The following is a 20,693-nucleotide window of genomic DNA, read 5'->3' on the forward strand; positions in this document are numbered from 1 at the left end:
CAAATATCAACTCTTAAATTAAATAACTTTTAAGAGTTACTAAAATAACAATAAATAAAACTGGAGTATAATATGGCCATACATTCTGTATATGCATTGACAAGAAGTCAATATTTGGAAGATTAGTCTGTTTAATACTGAAAATATTTAGGGTGTGAGTCTCAAAGGCATCTAAAGGAATTAGGCACCCAACTGCTATTGAAAGTCAATGAGTGTTTGGAGCCTGTTAGTTAGGTTTACATCACGGGTAAAATTCACTCTTGTGAAGAAAGTTTGCACATACTCAGTCACCAGGCAGTGATAGTAGCATGACATCTGAGAGCATGGCCAGTCCAACATCCTGACCCCTAACCTGCATCTTCACAAGAGACTCTGTAGAGAAGGAACTTTAGTAGGTAACTTTCTGGTGGCTGGGGAGCACAGGCAATTGATTCTTGGCACAATGAAGTCAATAAGAATTTTGTCACGAGTGCAATGGAGTCAGAATTTCACCCCAGAGCTCTTTGCCATGGACACAGGGGTCGGGGTTTAGTTTCCACTTGCTGTCTCTCATCATTTTGTAAAATAATCTTTTTTTTACCTTTGTAAGTACTATTGTGTATCCTCTCTACCACCTCTCACCCAGGAGTCTTATTAGACGGGCAGTAGAGTGTCTTAAGAAATTATCCAGGGGAGTGAGAGATTTTTCAGGGGTTCCTCTCCATACCCGTGCAAATGGAATCAGCAGTGGAAGAGTAGAGGCAGCAAGAGCTGGTTTGTGTGTCCCTCACTGCATTCAGATCCAGGAGAAGTGAGGGACTCCATGCAGAGCGCAGGAAGTGGAGGAGCAAACAGTTCATCCGCTTCCCACCAGACCAGGAACAAAAGTGGGAAGATTTTATAGCAGGGAACATGCTCTTAAGTGTCAGTGATTGTGCGTATCATGATACCATACTAATGAACATATGGCAAGATCAGCTGGTGTACATTATTGTAGCTCTATTGAAAGTAAAGGAGATACACCAATTTACACAAGCTGGCCGCCAGGTTTTATACACTGCAGTATATAATGCGTGCCTTACACAGCACTGTCATGTGTTGAATCAACATAGTTCAAAAAGGCATTTCAACAATAAAAGTGATATCTGAATTTTACATTTGGCTAATCACAGGCAAATCTGACGTGCAACTTCCTTTTCTGCCAGTACCACCACAAATGAGCTGGAGATAAAATGATGTACCTTGTAGTAAGATGCCATGATCAATAAACCAAGGTTGATCATTTAACCAATTGCTTTTTTTTTTAGCCATTCCAGGGTTACAAAAATAGACTAAAATTGTCATGTGCCTTGCCAAAGATCTCAGGGTTCACTCATTTAAATTTTCCAGGAAAGTTAAGAATGTTGCATTTCAAATTATAACATTTCTGAATGAGAACTGAAATTCTCCAGTGTTGTGAACAAAGGTCATTTCAAAGGGAAAATTCTCTTCAAAAAAAGTACATGAATACATATCAAAAATGTTACTCTGCTAAAAGATTTTTTTTAAACCCATTTTGCTTAGCACAGCATGCCCACATTTTGCCTGAAGTGAAACACTTTTAGAAATACGAATGGACAATGTATTTGAAATGTAAAGCATTTGATTAAAATTAATCTCAGCCTCCTTCTGTAGCCACTGCACCGATAAAAATGTGCCATCAGTTGTGGCATGGGGTAATAAGCGGGGAGGGGTCACTTTGTCAGAAATTCTTAACCAGTCACCAACCGGTTTTTAATACTTTAATGGTTTAACAACTAAAAATAAGCTATTGCTTCTTTGTGTGAATTTCTGATTGAAGCCAAGACTTCAGAGCTGACTAATAGAGCAGAGTTCTCTAAACAGGGTGGGATAGTACATCATTTTTAAACAGATAAGAAAATAAAATATTGAAAAGATAGACCTGAACTGAAACCCCAGATTTGACCCACCTTGGAAAAATTTGGATCTGGTTCCAAGTTTTGTAACTCAAGCTTATCCCCAATAAATATATTACGAGAATAAACTGATTTCTGAAAAACAGAGTCAGTACAAATTACCCCGGGGAAGAACGGGCAATTTATGGATGCAAGTGCTTTGCTTTGAACAGTAGAACAAAAATAAATAATCAAATAGCAGCTTCTCAGCTTGTGGACTGTATCTATGGACCACAGGCTTGGTCCAGCCATTATTTGTAGAGCTCAAAGGTGCTTGCCAGCACCAATTGTCAAATCAAAATCTATGCTCTCCCACGTTCTGCAGCGCCCAGTTTTCTGACAGTCAATTTTCATTTCCTTGTCATGGCTTGTTGTAAGCACTCTGTATTGGGGCTGAATCGTGGAGTGTAATCAGGCTCAATCGCACCATTTCCTTGTTACCAGGAATAACAAGATGCAACCAAACAGAAAAAAAAAAATGAAAATGAAGGAATCCTTTCTAGGGATGAATAAGCCACCCTTCCCCTCCCCCCCTCCACACACTCTATTTAAAAATAGTATTTTTGAAATGTGCACTTTAGATTATAACGTCACACACTGATTGAATTATGAAACCATTCTACTTATTTCCAGTTTGAATCTGGGTTTATTTTTAAAAGCATATGCCTCAGGAAAGAAAAGTATATATTCAAAATCTTTCCTAATATGATGTTAAGATCCAATAATGCCTCATCTGCCAAAATTCACAAAGAATAGAGAGCAAATGCATAATAGAAATAGGGATTTTCCTGTTACTTGGAAACAAGAACTGTTTACATTATTTCATGTAAAATGTGCCTCTTCTTTTTTCTAAGATAGCTGTTATTACCTTTTTATACACAAAAGAAGTATAACTGGATTCCGCACAGTTGACACAAGTTGTAGCAAGTAAAAACTTATCCCTTTCCTAGGATTTGGTATTATTCATGAAAGAATCTCAAAGTAGACCACCACAGAATTCAGCCCATGTTGTTTCCCAAGGCTTGGCTGCTCTCAGAGATCCTCTCAAAGGATTGCTCAGCCCGTACTCTATGTCCTTTTCTCATAACGGCCAATTCCACCTACCTTATATCTTGCTAGGATAACAAGCTACCTGCAACAGTGAGTCAAACACACAAACAGACCACTTTTTGCAGCAGGATCACTAGCTGCTTATAGCTAGATTGTAACTTTACATTCTGCCATATGGAGTAGTGTGTATTTACACCTCCCCAGAAGCAGCAGAGAGAAAAGACTGTGAACCAGAGAGTCCTAATCCCTTTCCCTTTCCTTCCTGTATTTGGGTGAGGAGTAAGATACTTTACCTCATTTTGTGGAACAGCTTGCTCTCTACTGTGTTCCTGGCCAGCTATTCTGGTGGGTGAGCAAAGGGGTGAAGGGCCACATCAGGTATCCTTCAACTTACACTTCATTCTTTCCCCTTCCCACCCATTTGCTTACAGTCTGAGAAAGACTATGAAATAGAGTAAGGTATCCTTTCTCTCGCTCTTGGGTAAGGGCTGTGACAATCAAGAATAACATTTGCAAACACTGGTGGCAGCCTGTTACAAGACATTAATAAGTGTAAAAAGAGTGGTCCAAATTCTTCTGTACTTATTGGCAATACAGTCAGGTCCAGCCAAAACTCTAGGCATGAACACCTCTGAAGTTTGAACTTGAAATCCAAACCCAGACCTGGATTCAAATTTTGCCTGTGATCCATATCTTTATAATGAGCTCAAACAAACCCTGAAGTCTGGGAGGCTTGGAATCTGGAACCAACTCAGAATTCTGTGGCTTGAAGCTGTCTCTGCTAATTACAGCAAAGACAGAAATCCTGCACTGTGGGGAAATGGATTTGATAATCTAATAGGTCTTTTCCAGGCTCAACCCTCCCCTACATTTGAGCTCTGCTAGGTGCAGGTTGGGGGAGTGCATCAGAAAGCCAATTATAACTCCATAATTCACTGGTTGCCTGGTCCTTATATTAGTTAGAACAACTAGTGTGTGCACCCGAGTGACTGGCACAGGAGTTACCTCTGCCAGGTTTACACCAGTGAAGAATTTTCCTCCACAAGGAAAATCTCTGCTGAATATTTCTGCCCAGAATCCATCCATTTTGTACCACCTGAGTGGAACAAAGTGAATGGACTGCACCAGAGAACCTGGGTCTCCATCTCTTAACTTCTTTGATTCCATGAAGTTGCTTTGCCATTTACTGCAGCACGCAGAGAAACAATAAAGGCCAGATTTTCAGCCAGGCTCCTGCCCAGCCTCTCTTTCTATAGGGGCAACACCTTCAACTCATTTTGGCTGCATATGTTAGCCACCGGAAACTAAAAGATGCAAATTAGGTAGATAAGTAGCTGTCCAACTACGAATACATGCACTAGCAATGAATTTTGTTCATAAGAAGGGGAAAACTGGTGCTAAAAATTTATACTTGTTTTACCGGCAATTGTTTTAGCCCCATCGGGATTTGAAATTCAAAACATCTCCCAAAAGACAGAAAAGGTAGGTGGAATTGGCCGTTATGAGAAAAGGACATAGAGTACGGGCTGAGCAATCCTTTGAGAGGATCTCTGAGAGCAGCCAAGCCTTGGGAAATAGTATGGGTTGAATTCTGTGGTGGTCTACTTTGAGGTTCTTTCATGAATAATACCAAATGTACAATGACCAGTTATTAGGGATTAATTGGCAGGACTTGATCTCTCCCACTGAGTTCAGCAAGCCAGCATTCTAAGTGGCTGGAAGAACGGACTAATAACTTGGCTGTAATTCTAGCTGTCTTTCTAATGTGACCATTACTTTAATTTATTGGTTTATTTTAGGCGGCTCCTTTGATCCCCGTACCTGAGACAGAGAGGAAGTCGTCCACAGAAGTGATGTCATCAACTGCCTCAGTGAGAACTCTCACTTGTTTCTCCCACTGATCTTTAAAGACGTCCATGTTGTCCTGAGCTACTTTGCTCTGGGGTCTGGCAGCCAACGTGAGTGCAGCATTTATTACCTATTATTTAGAATAAGTTGTTACAAGAAATGACAAAACTTTGCTCAAGGGAAAGAACAAATTGATTAAATACTACGTTAAAAGCACAGCTGTGCACTGTGCTCATTTTGTTCATTAAGCAAGTCTCACAATACAAATGTATTTTTCACAGTTTTTGCAAGGCAATCAACAATATAATGAAAAAGGCAAGGCTATAATCTTCATATGGGACATTTTTCTCTGTCAAATACCTTATGCTCTTTAATGCTTTAACAGTTCTTGAGTACTTTGCAGCAAGAATGTTGCCTACCTGTGGGCACAGACTATCAATCTGGGTTGCTGCCATACGGACTAACTTCACACCTTCTTCGTTATTGGAGATAGAACAGGCCAGATTGGCAACCTGAAATGAAAACAGCAGACTGAGAATCAGGTTTTCAGGCAAATGCTACATTTTATATCTTTTTTAATATTATTACTGAACCTTGCTTAGAATGAGAGAATCATATTAGAAGCATCAAACTGCATCATTTATGCCACTGAGCAGAAACCCATGCAGATCGTTTCCTCTCTTGCAAAGTAACCCTCAGCCATCCACAGTATTAAGATATTTCACAAAATTTTCCTTCACAGCCAAGTGCTCTGTACCTCTCCGTAGTTCGTACATGACACTTCCTGTAAGATTTCTCGGGAAATTGTTAACGTTTCAAAACAATTATCGAGCTGTTTCTTTCTCTCTCCATGTTTGTTATGAATAACAGTGTTCAGGCTCTGTCATATCCTGATAGTCATGCCACACTGAAGAGATTCAGAGGTCCTAACAGGCACAGCTCAGGTTGGCTAACCACAGCCAACATTCTGATACCAGTACTCACACACAGAAGTTCCCTACTGCTTGAGTACTCCTTTCAATCTCAGATTCTGATGCCCTTACTCATATTGAGAAGTACCTTATTTCTCAAGTACTCCCATTTATTTCAATGGGGCTGCATGCAGTGTAAGGTACCATTCAGTGAGGATATCAGAATCTGATCTCATGGAATGTAATCGTTAAAAACGACATTAAGGAGGACATGATATCCAGATCTCATTTACAGGTATGTATCTTTCCATGTGCTGTGGAGCACTGGTTCAGGAAGGGGGCGGGTTAGAGCCATTATAATGCTGAGGGTGTTTGGAGCAGGAGTAGGCTGGGAAGAGTTATGGAGACGTGCATGCAGACCTACCAGTCAAATCTTGCCCTTAACCACTAGAAGGGCTGGAGCTCTATAGCCTGGATGTGAATGGGGGAATCAAGTCTCCTAACTGCTACAGAACATCCATGCAAAAAAATTCATTTTCAAAGGCTTTGTGTCACAGAGGGGAGTTTGATCTAACTTGTTAAAATAGCAATTCATGCCAGAGTACAAAAAACTAAACAATGTTGCACGTGTACTGTTTAGAAATATGAGTATTTTTTTTAAGAACAGCAAAGAACTTTTCTTTTAATTTCACCAGGAAGTATGGCTCTGAATTCTAAGCTACATCAAAACACACATACATTTTTAAAGATGCTGTCTTGGTATTATTCATTGTGCCTGAAGGCAGAACTATCAGTTGGAAATGATTCATGAATTAGTTCTAATACCCCAGTCTTTCCAATTTTCCTTTAGTCTCCCCTTGTGGTATTAATCTGTTCCTGTCTCCAGTGCACATCACCATATTTAGCCTTGATCCATCTGTTCTTCACAGAACCCATTTCATTTCACAGTTATTTAGAATGTGGTTTGCATGTATCGCTGTGTCAAAATCCATGGAAGGAAACCACCCTAGGCTTCAAAGAGTCTTCTAGGCACTTCCCAGGCAAGATTTTATTATAACACAGTGATTCTTATTTTCATTCAATGGTGAGACAAACGAGTTAGTCTGTTTATTAACACCCTTACAGCACTCATATCAGAAATGTTCTCCTAAGCTGACATACTCCAACTAATTTGCTGTTTTCTGTAGTCACATTTTTTTGCATACATCTAGCAGTACCCTTTAATCTTCACTGGAAATAAAAACTATACCAAATAGTAATTGGAATGCAGTAGGTGAGTTGATAAAATGTATAGGAGGATTACAGACTTAAATACCAGCAAACAATGTTACATTCAGCATAAACCAGGGTCCTCATATTATAAAATAAGTCATCTTTTAGATTTTCTTTTCTTTTTATGATGATCAAAATGAAAGAATTGTCCTGAGGCCCAAAATGTACTATACATCTTACTTTCTCTCAGGTATGAGCGATATGGAATTGAAAGTCACTTTAATAGGACCATAATAGGTCTCTTGAAATGGCAATAAAACTATCAAGCTGGCATGATCTCTCCAATTCTACTGGGAACAGACTCTTCTCATTGCACTGACATTGAAATAAAATGTGCTTCTTTTTTCTCTGTATTAATCGCTCTCTTGGTTCCTTCTGGTGAGGATAATATTTGGAAACTACTTTGTAAGGGTCTGTATCGAGTCATCCTGGGACAATTTTTTTTTTTTTTTTTTGTAAAATCCAACATACATAATATGGGGAACCGAATGTAGAGTCTGGTATAAAGATCAATACAATAAAGAATCCAAGAGTAACCAATGACCATATTCAATATGCACCGTAATATGCATGATACCTATCTATATCCAAAATGCAAATTTGTTGATGTATATCAACTATAATCTCTTCCATTCCCTGAGTTGTTTTAATTCTTGTACAAATATTGTGCCATGTCCATTGATTACAATCAAGTGAAACCAATTTAAAGCAGTTAAGGATCTGTCCAACTGACTCAAAAACTGTGCACAGCAGCAAACAAATCTTACACCGGAGGTTACACTTTAGTACAAATTAGAATTTTAGACCAACTCATCATAAGAGAAATTGTGCCTGTAAAGCACAGCGTGAGATAGACATCACATTATTTGACAAGACTTGTGGGGGGAATTTTTTTTTTAATGCTGTTAAGTGTGGCTTCAAGAACAAGAACACATTTTAGCTCATTCAACCCCTCAATCGTGCAAATTTTCTCTCATGTTTATTGACTATGATTAACTTGGATCATGATATTATTAAAATAAGAGAAGAGAGTTCTTCAGAGGTACAGGGAAACCTTGTTTTTGGTGTTCACATTTCATAACAACAATATGTATTATGAAGAACCCTCATTGGATGATAAATTATTTACCATTAATAGGAATTCTCTTAATAGTGCCACATGCACAGATCAACAGCCTTGGATCTGGATTGCTTTAAAATGACAATGAAATGGGTTGAGCACCTTGACACAATCATGGCACCTTGTCAAGACTGCAGTACACAGCAGTACCATTTCAAACATGTATATTGAATAATATCCAGACATTTGGGTAGCACAGTGACCTGTCCAAAGTTCCTTACCTGCAGGGCCCAATTTGGAAGGTACAACCTTCTGCAATTAATATTATGTTCTAAGGATGTGAAATAACAGAGTACCATGCCAAAGAGTCTATAGACTGGGAAGTACCAGAAAAGTGAGGACAGAACAAGGAGCAATGGTCTCAAGTTGCAGTGCAGGAGGTCTAGGTTGGATATTCGGAAACAGTATTTCACTAGGAGGGTGGTAAGGCACTGGAATGGGTTACCTAGGGAGGTGGTGGAATCTCCATCCTTCGAGGTTTTTAAGGCCCGGCTTGACAAAGCCTTGGCTGGGATGATTTAATTGGTGTTGGTCCTGCCTTGAGCAGGGGATTGGACTACATGACCTCCTGAGGTCCCTTCCAACCCTAATTTTCTATGATCTGGAATATAATCCTAGCCCCAGTGAAGTCAATGGCAAAACTCCCATTGACTACAATGGGATCCAGATTTCACCCCTGGAATTTAGCTCTGATTGCAAAATCTTCAGAATGTGTAGAAATGAGAGGGGACTGCTGGTGAGGTGTTCTCCATGAGAGGCTCTTGGCTTTGCAATCGACTTTCTCCCATGGTCTGCCTGATGTCAGATTTGATGACTTGCAAACCATACTGCAGATACCATCTTTCCCTTTGGGCAGCTGGGGAGCAGGTGACTTGGTAGGCTTGGAAAGTAGCAGGATTGTTGATGTGGTTGTTTTTTTTTAAATGTGGGCAGTCCACTACGTTTATAGAACACACGGAGTTCACTAACTGCCTAAAATGTTCTCATTTTTGAATTAAGATTGTTGTGAAGACTCTAGAGTACTTAAATAAATGAATAGATAACTAAACAAATCAGCAAACGGTGAAACATCTTTCGATATGTATGTGGCGCTAAACTAATATTAATCAGCAGCTTAAATAACCATTAAGGTCCAGAATCTCAGCCCCATTGATCTCCTTTTGGACCATCAGAATGATCCAAAGGGACCTTAGTTGTCAGCAGTCATCAAACCAGCGTAGCCAGCTCTACGAAGTCCCTCCTTCACCTGAAAGACTCCCTCCAGCCGTCCTTACCACCAGCCTACTTGCCACTAGGTCAGCCCCAGCATCAGCAGAAATGAACAGATGGTGTAAGAAGCACCTTTTCCTCCCTTCCCCACTAGCTGGACTAAGCCCTGTAGGCCCTCTCCTTGAAATTCTTACATACGTATCTTTAATCATGTAAGTCACTCCACTGTCTTCAGTTAAAAGATATGCAGGATCAGTCCTGGAAAAAAAAAATACTTTTTTTCTGTGATTTAGACACTGGAATATTCCTGCACTAAGTAAAAATATGGCGCAATTGGAAAACAGTATTTTATTTTTAAAATAAAATAAATAAAATATTTATTTTAATTTATTTTTATCTTTATTACTGTACACAGGATTACAATTGCAGTTCTAGGACATAGTAAAGATAATATGGCCCTTTTACATTTACACAATCTTTCAGGTCCCTTTGCACTACTAGAATGTTAATGAGAATCAGGCTCAGATATCTTTCTTTTGTATTTCTGAACTGCACCCTTTCCACTTCCCACAGTTTAAACGGAACCTTTGGGGATTTTATTACAAGTAATCGTGATGATCAAAATGTATTTTCCTCTGTATTAATCTTAAATTCAAAGATTTAGCAGGGCTGCTCTGGATACACTGGAAGTAGTCCAAAGAAACACAAATTAATTGCTTGGAGCGAAAATTCAGATGAAGGTTCCACTATATGTTACAACAAAGCAGAGATACAAATATAAATACTACAGGGTATTGTTCAGTAATTTGCATAGTCTTTCCCTCCCCCTTTCCAACCCCGCTAACAGCACAGATTGGGTGAAGGCAGCACGCTACAGAAGAACTCAGATGCTCTGGGCTCTCAGTGATTATGCAACAGTTCAAAGAAAATAGAAAAATACATGTTTAAATGGTGATTTTGCAACTACTGTTTGAGACTGCCTTACCTATATATATATATATAATTGACATTGGTTCTGTTAAGGATTGTGGAAAAGAAAATTGGCAGTGAGCTATTTCCTTTCAGTGAGCAACAGAAGAATGTTAAAACACTTTAGTTATACTCATCTATCTCTGGGCATGTCTACAGTGCCCCACAGTTACTACTCAGGTGTGAATAGCAGTGTGCACCAAAGTGCTGCACTGTAACTTCCTCATGTGGATGCTGTGGGTGCAAAATTACTAGTTACTATTAATGGACTCCTGTTTGAGGAGGACCACATCAGTGTGAACTAGAAATCTTTAAGTTTGTGCCTCCAATGTCCACATGGGGGAGGTTCAGCACAGCCCTTTGGTGTACACTGCGATTCACCCCCACCTCCCCACAGTCCGAACTGCAGGGCAGTGTAGACATGCTCTTAGGTATGTATCTGGTCCCCTTTAGTTTAGTGTCCAAACACTTCACCATCTGTGGAAGTACTAATCCTCACAATACCCCATGAGGTAGGAAAGTAAGAGTAAGAAAATTGCACAGAAAGAGTAAGAGATTTGCCTAAAGTTACAAAGGGAGCCTGCGGGGGAGCAGGTCTTTCAAGTCCCATTCTAATGTCTGAACTGCCGACCCATTCTTTTTTAATCACTCATATTCTGTATTATGAACAGATTTCCATGGGCTCAATATAGGGCCTATTCTTGTCGATACACAAATAAGTGCTAAAAACCAAAGGATCACAGACTACATATAGCAGCAGTTTCTCCTTCACAGAACACAGTTCAACTAGCTGTACCAATTCCTACTGTTAGGAAACTCCCGGGGGCTACTCTCTTTCTTGATGCCTGGTCACATAGAACTGGGGAAAAGACACACTGAATGCTCTCTACAGTTCTAGGTACTTCAGTATGTGGAGGCAGATCAACAAGCTGGAGAGAATCTATAAATAGTAACACAGATTAAAATGGGTCTAGCGAGCCTCCTGTATGCGAAAAGAATAAAATAGCTCAGATTTTAGTTCTGGGATGAGATGTGGGTAGGCTGATGTGTGAGGAATGTAATTCACTTCAACAGGACTCCTGATAAAGACAGGAGCCCACCATCTTGCAGCTTATTGCAGGACCGGGGTTTTGACATGTACAACATTAACTAAAATATGGTTGGAGTAGGCGTTAAAATTGCTGCTAAGAACTCAAAGGGTGTCAGGACTAAGGAGGAAGAGCTAGTATTTAAGGTTCAAATTAGCAGTCATGTTCATGTTCACAGGAGCAGACAAACTAGTCAATATTGTTTGTTTGCCACTACCCAAATACAAGTGATCAATCTGTCCCAGTGACTTTAATGGGAAAGTAATCACTAGTTTGCATTCATGAACAAACTAATGCTCTGGTTCAAAGCTGAATCACTCAGCATCAGTCTACACAACTCCTATCTAAAAACCTCACTGGCCTAAAATGATGCAATAAAGCATGAACTAATGGTTTCCAAACAGACTCTCATTAGGCATATGTGGTTTTGGAATAACAGTAGGAAAGCACTGTCCCCAAATAACAAAATAAATAGGCACATTTAGTGTTCTTTTTATTCATCTGGGACCCTGCATTGCTCTTTTCCTACCTGTGTGAGCTATCATCACCCAGGCAACTCAGTGTTGGTTTTGCAATTCAGATTTCTTTTTTGAGCATAAAAAAATTCAGCCTAATTACATTGCTTTTTAACATTACTAATTATTATTATTTTTGTTTTCCATAATACCTAGAGGCATCTTGGTCAGACATCTGGGCACCACTGCACTACATACTATACTAAAATATAACAAAAAGACAATCACTGCTCTAGAGAGCTTACAGTCTAATTAACAGTGCTAGACAGGTAAATTTATTGTCATAGGTATAGTAACATCTGAACACTACAATGATTTTTCTGTGCAATGGAATCTTCATCCAGAATCTTCTCTTTGTAACATAATGAGATTTATAGTATATTCCACTGGCTGAAAATTAGTGATGAACAATCATCAATAGGTCTGGAGTATATGCTTAATTTAGATAATGGATGTGGTGTGACAGAATACATCCCTGTATTCACACCATGCATGCTATTGTAATTCTCTTTGTACAAAGTATGCCTGGTAAGGTATTATTTAAAAACTCATAATTTGCTGCTCAGTAGTGTCCTGGTAAAATATGTGTGACAACATTGTATGTGAAGTTATAAGATTCCTCTCTATGGTGCTATTAATACAAGTTCCGCACCCCACAGCCCTGCCCAAACAGAAGTTGGCAAACAGGTCTGTCCTAAGAAAAGGATTGTGTGTTCCCCTTAATTTTCACTTAAGCAGTGAACAGAGCCATCAAGCAGGGAGGGAAACAAAGGAAGCTCAAACAAGTGAGAAAAGCCAACAGGGAACATCCTTCCACATATACTCTTTGGACTTGTCTACACTGGCAATTTACAGTGCTGCAACTTTCTCGCTCGGGGGTGTGAAAAAACACCCCCCTGAGCGCAGCAAGTTTCAGCACTTTAAAGTAAGCCACGCTCCCAGTGCTGGTAGCTACGCCTCTTGTGGAGGAGTGCTATGCCGTGACTTCACAAGACATGTTAAAGCGCTGTCACAGCAGCGCTTTAGCATTGCCGGTGTAGACTAGCCCTTTGTCTATTAGTGCTCATCTGGAAATGTTTTGCAAGACGGGGACTGAAACTATCAAAAGGAGGGACAAACACCCCATGGCACCTCTCTCTCTCAGAGCCCATTGCATTCATTGCTCCTGAATGGACAAAGGAAGCAGTCATTAGAATCTGGGGGAAAGGTCGTGACCCACAGAGTGTGGTCAGTATGGCTGCTGAAAGCAAGTGGTGAGAAACTTTGCTTGAATCTGATATAGTTTGTTAAGTCAGTAACCATTAGTAACCATTTTATCTTTATTTTTCTTGTAACCATTTCTGACTTTTATGCCTCATTACTTGTACTCACAATCTCTCTCTCTCTGTAGTTAATAAACTTGGTTTTCTGTTTTATCTAAACCAGTGTGTTTAAACTGAAGTGTGTGAATAACTATTTGAGATAATAAATTGGCATGTTATTGCCTTAAAGGAATAAGACTTAAAATATCTGTATTGTCTAGGAGAAGACTGGGCAGTACAAGACATATATTTCTGGGGGGAATTTGGGACTGGGGATGTATTGGGGTCAGCCTGTGGCATAACCAAGGCTGGTGAGAGCCAGAGTGTAACCCAAGTGTGGTTATCAAGCTGCAGATACACACAGACACTCAGGGTGTGGCTTGCATCCTGGAAGGCTGTTTTTTGAGCAGTCCAGGTAGGAGCTACTTCAGCAAAGCATTGGAAGGCACCCAAAGTTGCAGGGCGGGGATGACAGAGCCCCACACTGGTCTGGACTGTACCCTGGTCACAGGGGGTAAGTCCAACTAGCTAAAGAACAGGTCTGAGAGTCAGGAGAGCTGTAGTCCCAGCTTTGTCACTGAGTTATTGCATAATCTTGAGACAGTCCATTATCCTATTCAATTCACCACTCACTACTCTGGAACAATTCAGTCTGAAGTCAAATAAGAGGTTATAATGGGGTTAACAAACCCCATACAGGCTGTAGGCAGAAGAGAAAAAGAGAGCCTTCCAACCCTATTGGCAAGCACCCCAGCACAGCTGCCAATCATGGAGCAAGTACCCAGAGCTGGAACTAATAAGGAAAACAAGCTCAGCTATAAAGGAAGGAGAACAGAAAGAGAGAGGAGGCAGAAGGGCCTATGATGACAGAAAAGCAATTGTGCCATGCCAGGCTGCCTCCAGCAAACTGATAGGGAGCCAAAGGAAGACTGCATAAGGGCTGATAGAGTTGGTGGTGAAGTTTGAAGCAATATAAATGAGATCAGAATCTGTCCCGCTTGCTTGCAGCATTTTGGTACTTGCACTTCTGGTCGTGACGAGACGCTAGAAATGTAAGAGGGTTCCAAAATAAAACACATTGAAAAATCCTTACATTTTAGTATTTTCAAAACTGCATTTTCACTGGTGAAATTTCTTTCTCCATAATCAATTTCCAGGTGAAAGCAGTGACTTGGATACAGCTATTACTAAGATACTAGTGAAATGGGTGTATGTGTTACTGCTCATGGACATATGGAGTTATTTTCCACAGCACATGTTATAAACCAAAATCGTGGAAGTTCTGTACCTACTTTCAGCATCCCTTTTGTGTGTGGTTGCATGTGTGGGTGAGCAAGAGTTTATAGAAACTTCTTTGTGAAAGATTGGCTCCGCTCAGATAGAATGTGACTCCTAATGATAGGCCTTTTAAAAAAAACCACACAGATCAGGAAACAGAAGTACGTATTTAAAGCAGCTTAGAATTCAATGACATAAAATAGTCTCTGTGGAATCTAATTCCCTTTGCAGAAAACTTCCGCAGTTGGGCAGAACACTAGGAATTACATATGATCCCCTCTCCAGCATGAATACTATGGATCTGGGGAACTTAACTGCAGTACAATTAGGTGACAGACAGAAATGCTTGGCAAACTCTAACCAGCATGATTAGCGAATAAATTCCCACTGAGGTTATTGGATAGTTACCATTATAGACTAGCAGGTGGCTGTTCTCATACTAAAATTATTCCTCATTTAAACCACCACCAGACATGTATACTGGAAATTAATTACTTATTTTGGAATAGCACATACTAATATTCAGTATAATCTTCTGTATGTACAACTCTCCTGGTATTGAAATCAAGAATGTATTTATTAATTGCCTGTTAAAACTTCAGGAGAGATTATCATGTCATGTTAATCAGGCGTAACATTTTAACAGTGAGGGTAATTAACCAGTGGAACAATTTACCAAGGGTCATGGTGGATTTTCCATCACTGACAATTTTGAAATCAAGACTGGATGTTTATCTAAAAGATATGTTCTAGGAACTATTTTGTGGAAGTTCTACGGATTACGTATCAGAGGGGTAGCCATGTTAGTCTGGATCTGTAAAAAGCAACAAAGTCCCGTGGCACTTTTAAGACTAACAGATGTATTGGAACATCTGACGAAGTGGGTATTCACCCATGAAAGCTTATGCTCCAATACATCTGTTAGTCTTAAAGGTGCCACAGGACTCTCTGTTGCTTTCTATGGATTATGTTATTCAGGAGGTCAGACTAGATGAACAATGATCCCTGATGTACTTGGAATCTATGAATCAGGAATGCAAGCACATACACATAGATTGTTTTTGTTTATATATATATATATAGATAGATAGATAGATAGATAGATAGATATAGATATATAAACATCCAGTATATTTAATGTATACTGTGTACATAAAAGCTGTATATGTGTGTGTGCATGAATGTATATTAAGTTTACTGGATATTTTCTACTTTATACTCTTCAGATATTCCCCCATTCACCAACAGATTCCATGAAGCCGGGAGACAACCTAAGTGCAGTCCTAAAACATTCCTACCCCTGAACAATACCATTATTGTGTATATCAGCCACTGGAGACAAACTTTTTGTTAAAATATAAGACTTATCAATGAGTACAAGGAGCCTTCTGAAGTTCGGGGAAATAACACTTACCACCCCTCTGATTCTGTCTCAAGATAATATCTCTCACTGTTGTTTTTCAGTTGGCATTTGGATGATTGGATGGTTTGCCCACCTTGTTCCTTCAGGACTGGGGTAAAAAACATTGAAATGATTGGAGGTAACTATCTGCATGAGCCTTCTGAATCTTTTTGTGACCAGTGTCAGTGTTTTATGACTTCCACTGGCCAGGTTTCTCCTAGCTGAATCAGCTATGCGGGTGTACAGCCAATCTGTGTGACCTTCCCAAATAAAGCTTTTTGTTGAATCAGCCCTGCAAAATGTACACATTTAGTAGCTGAGACTGTTACTGCATACTAATTTGGGACCCAGATGAGTAAGGCACTCACGCACATGCATAATTTTAAGTATGTGAGTAATCTCATTGACTTCAAATACAAATGTGCCTAAATACTTTACTGAAGAATCAGTTTCTAAGGCCTGGTCTACACTGGGGTGGGGATCGATCTAAGTTACGCAACTTCAGCTATGTGAATAACATAGCTGAAAATGACGTACCTAGATATACTTACCGTGATGTCTTCACTACGGTGAGTCGACTGCTGCCGCTCTCCCGTCAACTCTGCTTGCGCCTCTCACCGAGCTGGAGTACAGGAGTCGACGGGAGAGCACTCGGGGATCGATTTATCGTGTCTAGACTAGACGCGATAAATCGATCCCCGCTGGATCGATCGCTGCCTGGCGATCTGACCGGTTGTGAAGACATACCCTTAGTTAACATGGAGTAAGGAAAGTAAGTTAAGTTGCACACCTGCTTAAATACCTTGCTAAATCAGGGCCTTAAAAGGCCCAGTAACGGTAACATCAACAGGCCCTTTAAAATGATTAAACTGTGATTATTGTTAGTTACTAAATAGTAACTTGCTATTTTGTTTAAATTAATATTATTTAAGCTCTGAGGCCCAATTCCTGACTCTCCTTCTGGAATCTGAAATGCACATATTTTGAGTATCCCTCCATTACACGCATCCATTCCACCATTTCTGGTGGACTTTGATGCCTCAAATGATTAATTTAACTTTGGACCTTATTTTAAAACATATAACCAAACCCCTATGGTATTTAAAATATATATACTCAACTCAAAAATAGAAAACTAATCAGATATGCATGTCGACTAGATCATCTCATGAACATTTACTCTCATAGCTGTCTTCCTCCTCATCCCCACACTATATCATCCTTAGTAATCTTACTTCTCTGGTAACTTTTATTATATGAACCCCAGGGCAAGAAATTTTATTTTATGGATCAGGACATACAGGTGAATGGAAGATGGATACAGGGATGGATTTAAGCAGCAGGCCACCATTTTATTATGTGAACTATGGGAAGAAGCACTCCCACTCCCTCTCACATACCAGGCATTTCCCTGGGTCCAGTGCAGGTTAAATGGACTCCCACCAGTAGGAGATAGACGGACAACTCCTAGGACTCAGTTCACTTCTGAATCCTCTTGTCTTTCCTCTCGCAAGAGGAATAGAAGATATCAAGGGGTACCTCACTTTGCAAAGACTTCTCACCTTCCACTTACAGGCAAAAGGTGCACCAGTCAAATCCCGGATCTCATGTACCTCTGGGAGCTGCCCCCTTTCATCTTTATCTGCGCCTGGATACCAGCTGCAAGTTGCAACAGACTGACATTCCTATATTCCTCCTAGCATTAAATTCCTAGTCTTACTACTTTTCACCTCACCCGTGCCTCCACAATGCTGCGAGGAAGACAAAAGTCCCTCCTATTTGGCACAGTGGAGAAAAAAAATCCTCCCTGATCCCCCGAACAGGTCAGAACCTCAGCATTCTGGAAACACAGCTCAATAATACCTGAAGTACAGGGAAGCAGGGAGGGACATCAAGAGGGCCCTTGGGTGTCTGGGGCAGGCTTTAAAATGAGAACCAATCAGCTATACCTATCCATGCCAACTGACCAATGGGAGGCAGAGAAGTCCCTTCCCCTCCCTGAGGGCATCCCCTATCACACTTTGAGGCACAAGATGGAAGTTCACTCCAACAAGTCTGGGCATGAGCTCTCTCTACTCCCTTCCCCCTCCCCAGGAGTTGGCCATCCCTCTGCTAGTCCATCCAAACTGCCCGATCCACACTGGCGGGAGGGGCAATTGTTTGTAAAGTACTACACACACATATAATGTTATAGAAATAATAATAAAGACCAGCAATGATTCAGGGGTTAAATTAGAGCAGAATTTGGCCTCAGGAACATATTTCAATGAGACTACTTGAGAAGTACGGCGCTACGCAGCATGAGGAAGAGTGACTGAATCTTGCCCTTTGATAAAAAGAGGTATCATTAGGGTTTATAAAACAGCTGGTGGACACTCTTCCATCATCTAGCTATATATATATATATATATAATATATATATTTGGGTGGGCCAAGGAAAAAAGCAATCTAATCTGAGCTAAATAACTAACTCTACCATCAAGTTCTACCACACCTTTACTGTTCATTATTAGTTAACAGGTACTTCATTTTCTTATGTGGCTGATGGGAAATGAGTCTCAGAGGTGACAGCTAGAAATTAATATGATTGATTTATTTTCTGCGTTAAGGCTATAAATGCTTTTTACATCCTGCTGATGCACCTCTATGCTCTTCCATACGCAGAAAGCAAATTTATAGTGCCTAACAGAATTTTTTCTGCGAAGGTCAGAGATAAACGGGCACATCCATCTCCTTTCTTAGCAGATTCTAGTTGTTTTTCTGTTTAATTTGTGAGTAGAGTTAAGATTCCCCCCACCCTGTAATTCTGTATAGGTTACTTTATTTATTTAATAAGGAAAAAGCATTGAACAAAAGAGGAAGGTTTAGCACAAAGATATAAATCACCTATGCACTCCAATAGAACAGAAAACTTAACTAACAGCAACTTTTACATTTGCACATACTGTGAAAAGACCAAAGGACACTCTCTCTTTCTCTCTGGTATTCCAAGAAAAAGAAAAATCAATGCATTACTTGTGTACGAAATCTTTTTGCTGAGCTGTAGTTAAGGCAATTTTTGTTAAAACTTGTCAGTAATTATTTTCAATGGTTACTGCAACACCATACAAGGTAAAGCACACAGAACTATGTTTTAAAATATGCTCCTTTCTTTTTCAGGGGTGGAAGAGGGACCGAGAGACTTCAAATATTAACAATTTTTTGTTCATGTTTATTTGAAGGCAGGGCAAGTTGCAATATGGATTTTATGTGATCCTGGCATGATTTTCTTTTTAAATTCCTTTACCATATATGACATCCTGGGGTGCAATTCAGACAGTGAGGGGCAGTGTCATCCCCTCACATTGCTCTGTAAGTGACTCAGGTGGGAGTTAAGGCAGCAAAGAGTCTGCCAGCATGCCGGTAACACCCAGAATGTCAATATATAGCTGCCGCCTGCCAGCACATTCCAGTCATGTTCTGGCTTCCACAAGCCTTGGTGCAGGGTAACCCCAACACACTCCCCATCCCGGATTCTCCCCCCCCCCCCCAAATGTGTCTGCACTGTCCAACCCTTTCCTGGACAGTCCAGATATATTAGGCCCGTTACCCCTCTGAGGGGATCAAGATACAACAGTTTGCCACCTCAAATGGAGTTACTCACACAGCTCATAACACTGGATTAGTTTTGATTAAAGAGTAAGACAAGTTAATTTAACTACAAACAGATGGGTTTAAAGTGAATACAAGTAATGAGGCATTAAAGTCAGAAATGTTTACAGAAGAAATAAAGATAAAGCACTTCCTAAACTTAAACTAGACTTTGTTCAAGGTGAAGTCCCCTACCACATGTTTTCAGTACATTGCTGACCGAACCTTCAGGCTAGGATCTGCTCCTAAAGTCTAATGGCTGTTTCTTTTGTCTTCGTAGGTGAAAAGAGAGAGATGGGTAGGGAGAGACAATTTGGGATGCTTTTGCCCCTCACTTTTATAGTTCGGTCAGCCTTAAAAATGAGTATCCTGAAAGTGACCCCTAGATAAAGTTATTTCCAGCTGAGAGCAAGGAGACATGTAGTCTGGTGGGGGAGAGATTTTTTTCCTTGTTGATTGATAAAATGCAGATATGTCTGTTTCTCCCCCCCCCCTTCTTTGCCAAAGGAGGGCCACTTGATAGGTGAGGTCCCATTAGCATTGATGACACTTGGCTAGGGGTGTCTAGTTGTCCTTTATCTTTGAGAAACAGGTTTACCCACTTCCCAGACTTGTCTGTTAAACACAATTCAGTCATGATGTCAGCTTATGTTCATAACTTTACATAGAATGTTGTTACATACATTTTACCATGATATTAGTGGCCAGCAGGTTATTAGTTTTGTACAAAGGTTATTACAATAGTGTATAGGGTGTGAATACAGGGGTGCATTCTCTCATACCATAGATTAGTGCTAGTTTGATGGCAATGGAAATTGATGTCTTCTATCTAGCCACAGAAGTAGAGCTGGCAGCAGCCATGCAAGATTCCTCTTCCCTTCACCCCCACCAATATGCCTTAACCATGACACAGAAAGACAGCCTGGGGGGTGGGGGGACAGGAGAGTAGGTTATTCTCCACATTTTCTGGTAGGGTAGTGACAGTCTTGTTGGCAGAGTGCAAGTTGTGATGGTGATTTCCGTAATGTGGATGTCTGATCACTGAGAACCAAGGTAAGACCATCAACATATTTCAAAGGAAAGCAGACAGATGAATATAAAAGATTTTTGATTCTAATATTATTAAGAACGGGGGTCTCTTTTTGGCCCTTCTTTTATATTTCCTG

General features: G+C 40.1%; 1 protein-coding gene across 4 annotated transcripts in view; it reads right to left on the reverse strand.

The window, feature by feature from the left end:
* The window catches only part of CTNNA2 (catenin alpha 2), a 760,050-nt gene that overhangs the window by 79,248 nt on the left and 660,109 nt on the right, over positions 1–20,693 (reverse strand). For all 4 annotated transcript variants that reach the window (XM_034772967.1, XM_034772968.1, XM_034772970.1 and 1 more), the window contains 2 exons: positions 5,252–5,344; positions 4,806–4,962 (listed from right to left, as the gene is read on the reverse strand). In XM_034772967.1, coding sequence (XP_034628858.1) covers positions 4,806–4,962; positions 5,252–5,344 — 250 coding nt within the window. The remainder of the gene's footprint in view (positions 1–4,805; positions 4,963–5,251; positions 5,345–20,693) is intronic.

This window comes from Trachemys scripta, chromosome 5 (assembly GCF_013100865.1).
Source record: "Trachemys scripta elegans isolate TJP31775 chromosome 5, CAS_Tse_1.0, whole genome shotgun sequence".
Classification (NCBI taxonomy): domain Eukaryota; kingdom Metazoa; phylum Chordata; order Testudines; family Emydidae; genus Trachemys; species Trachemys scripta.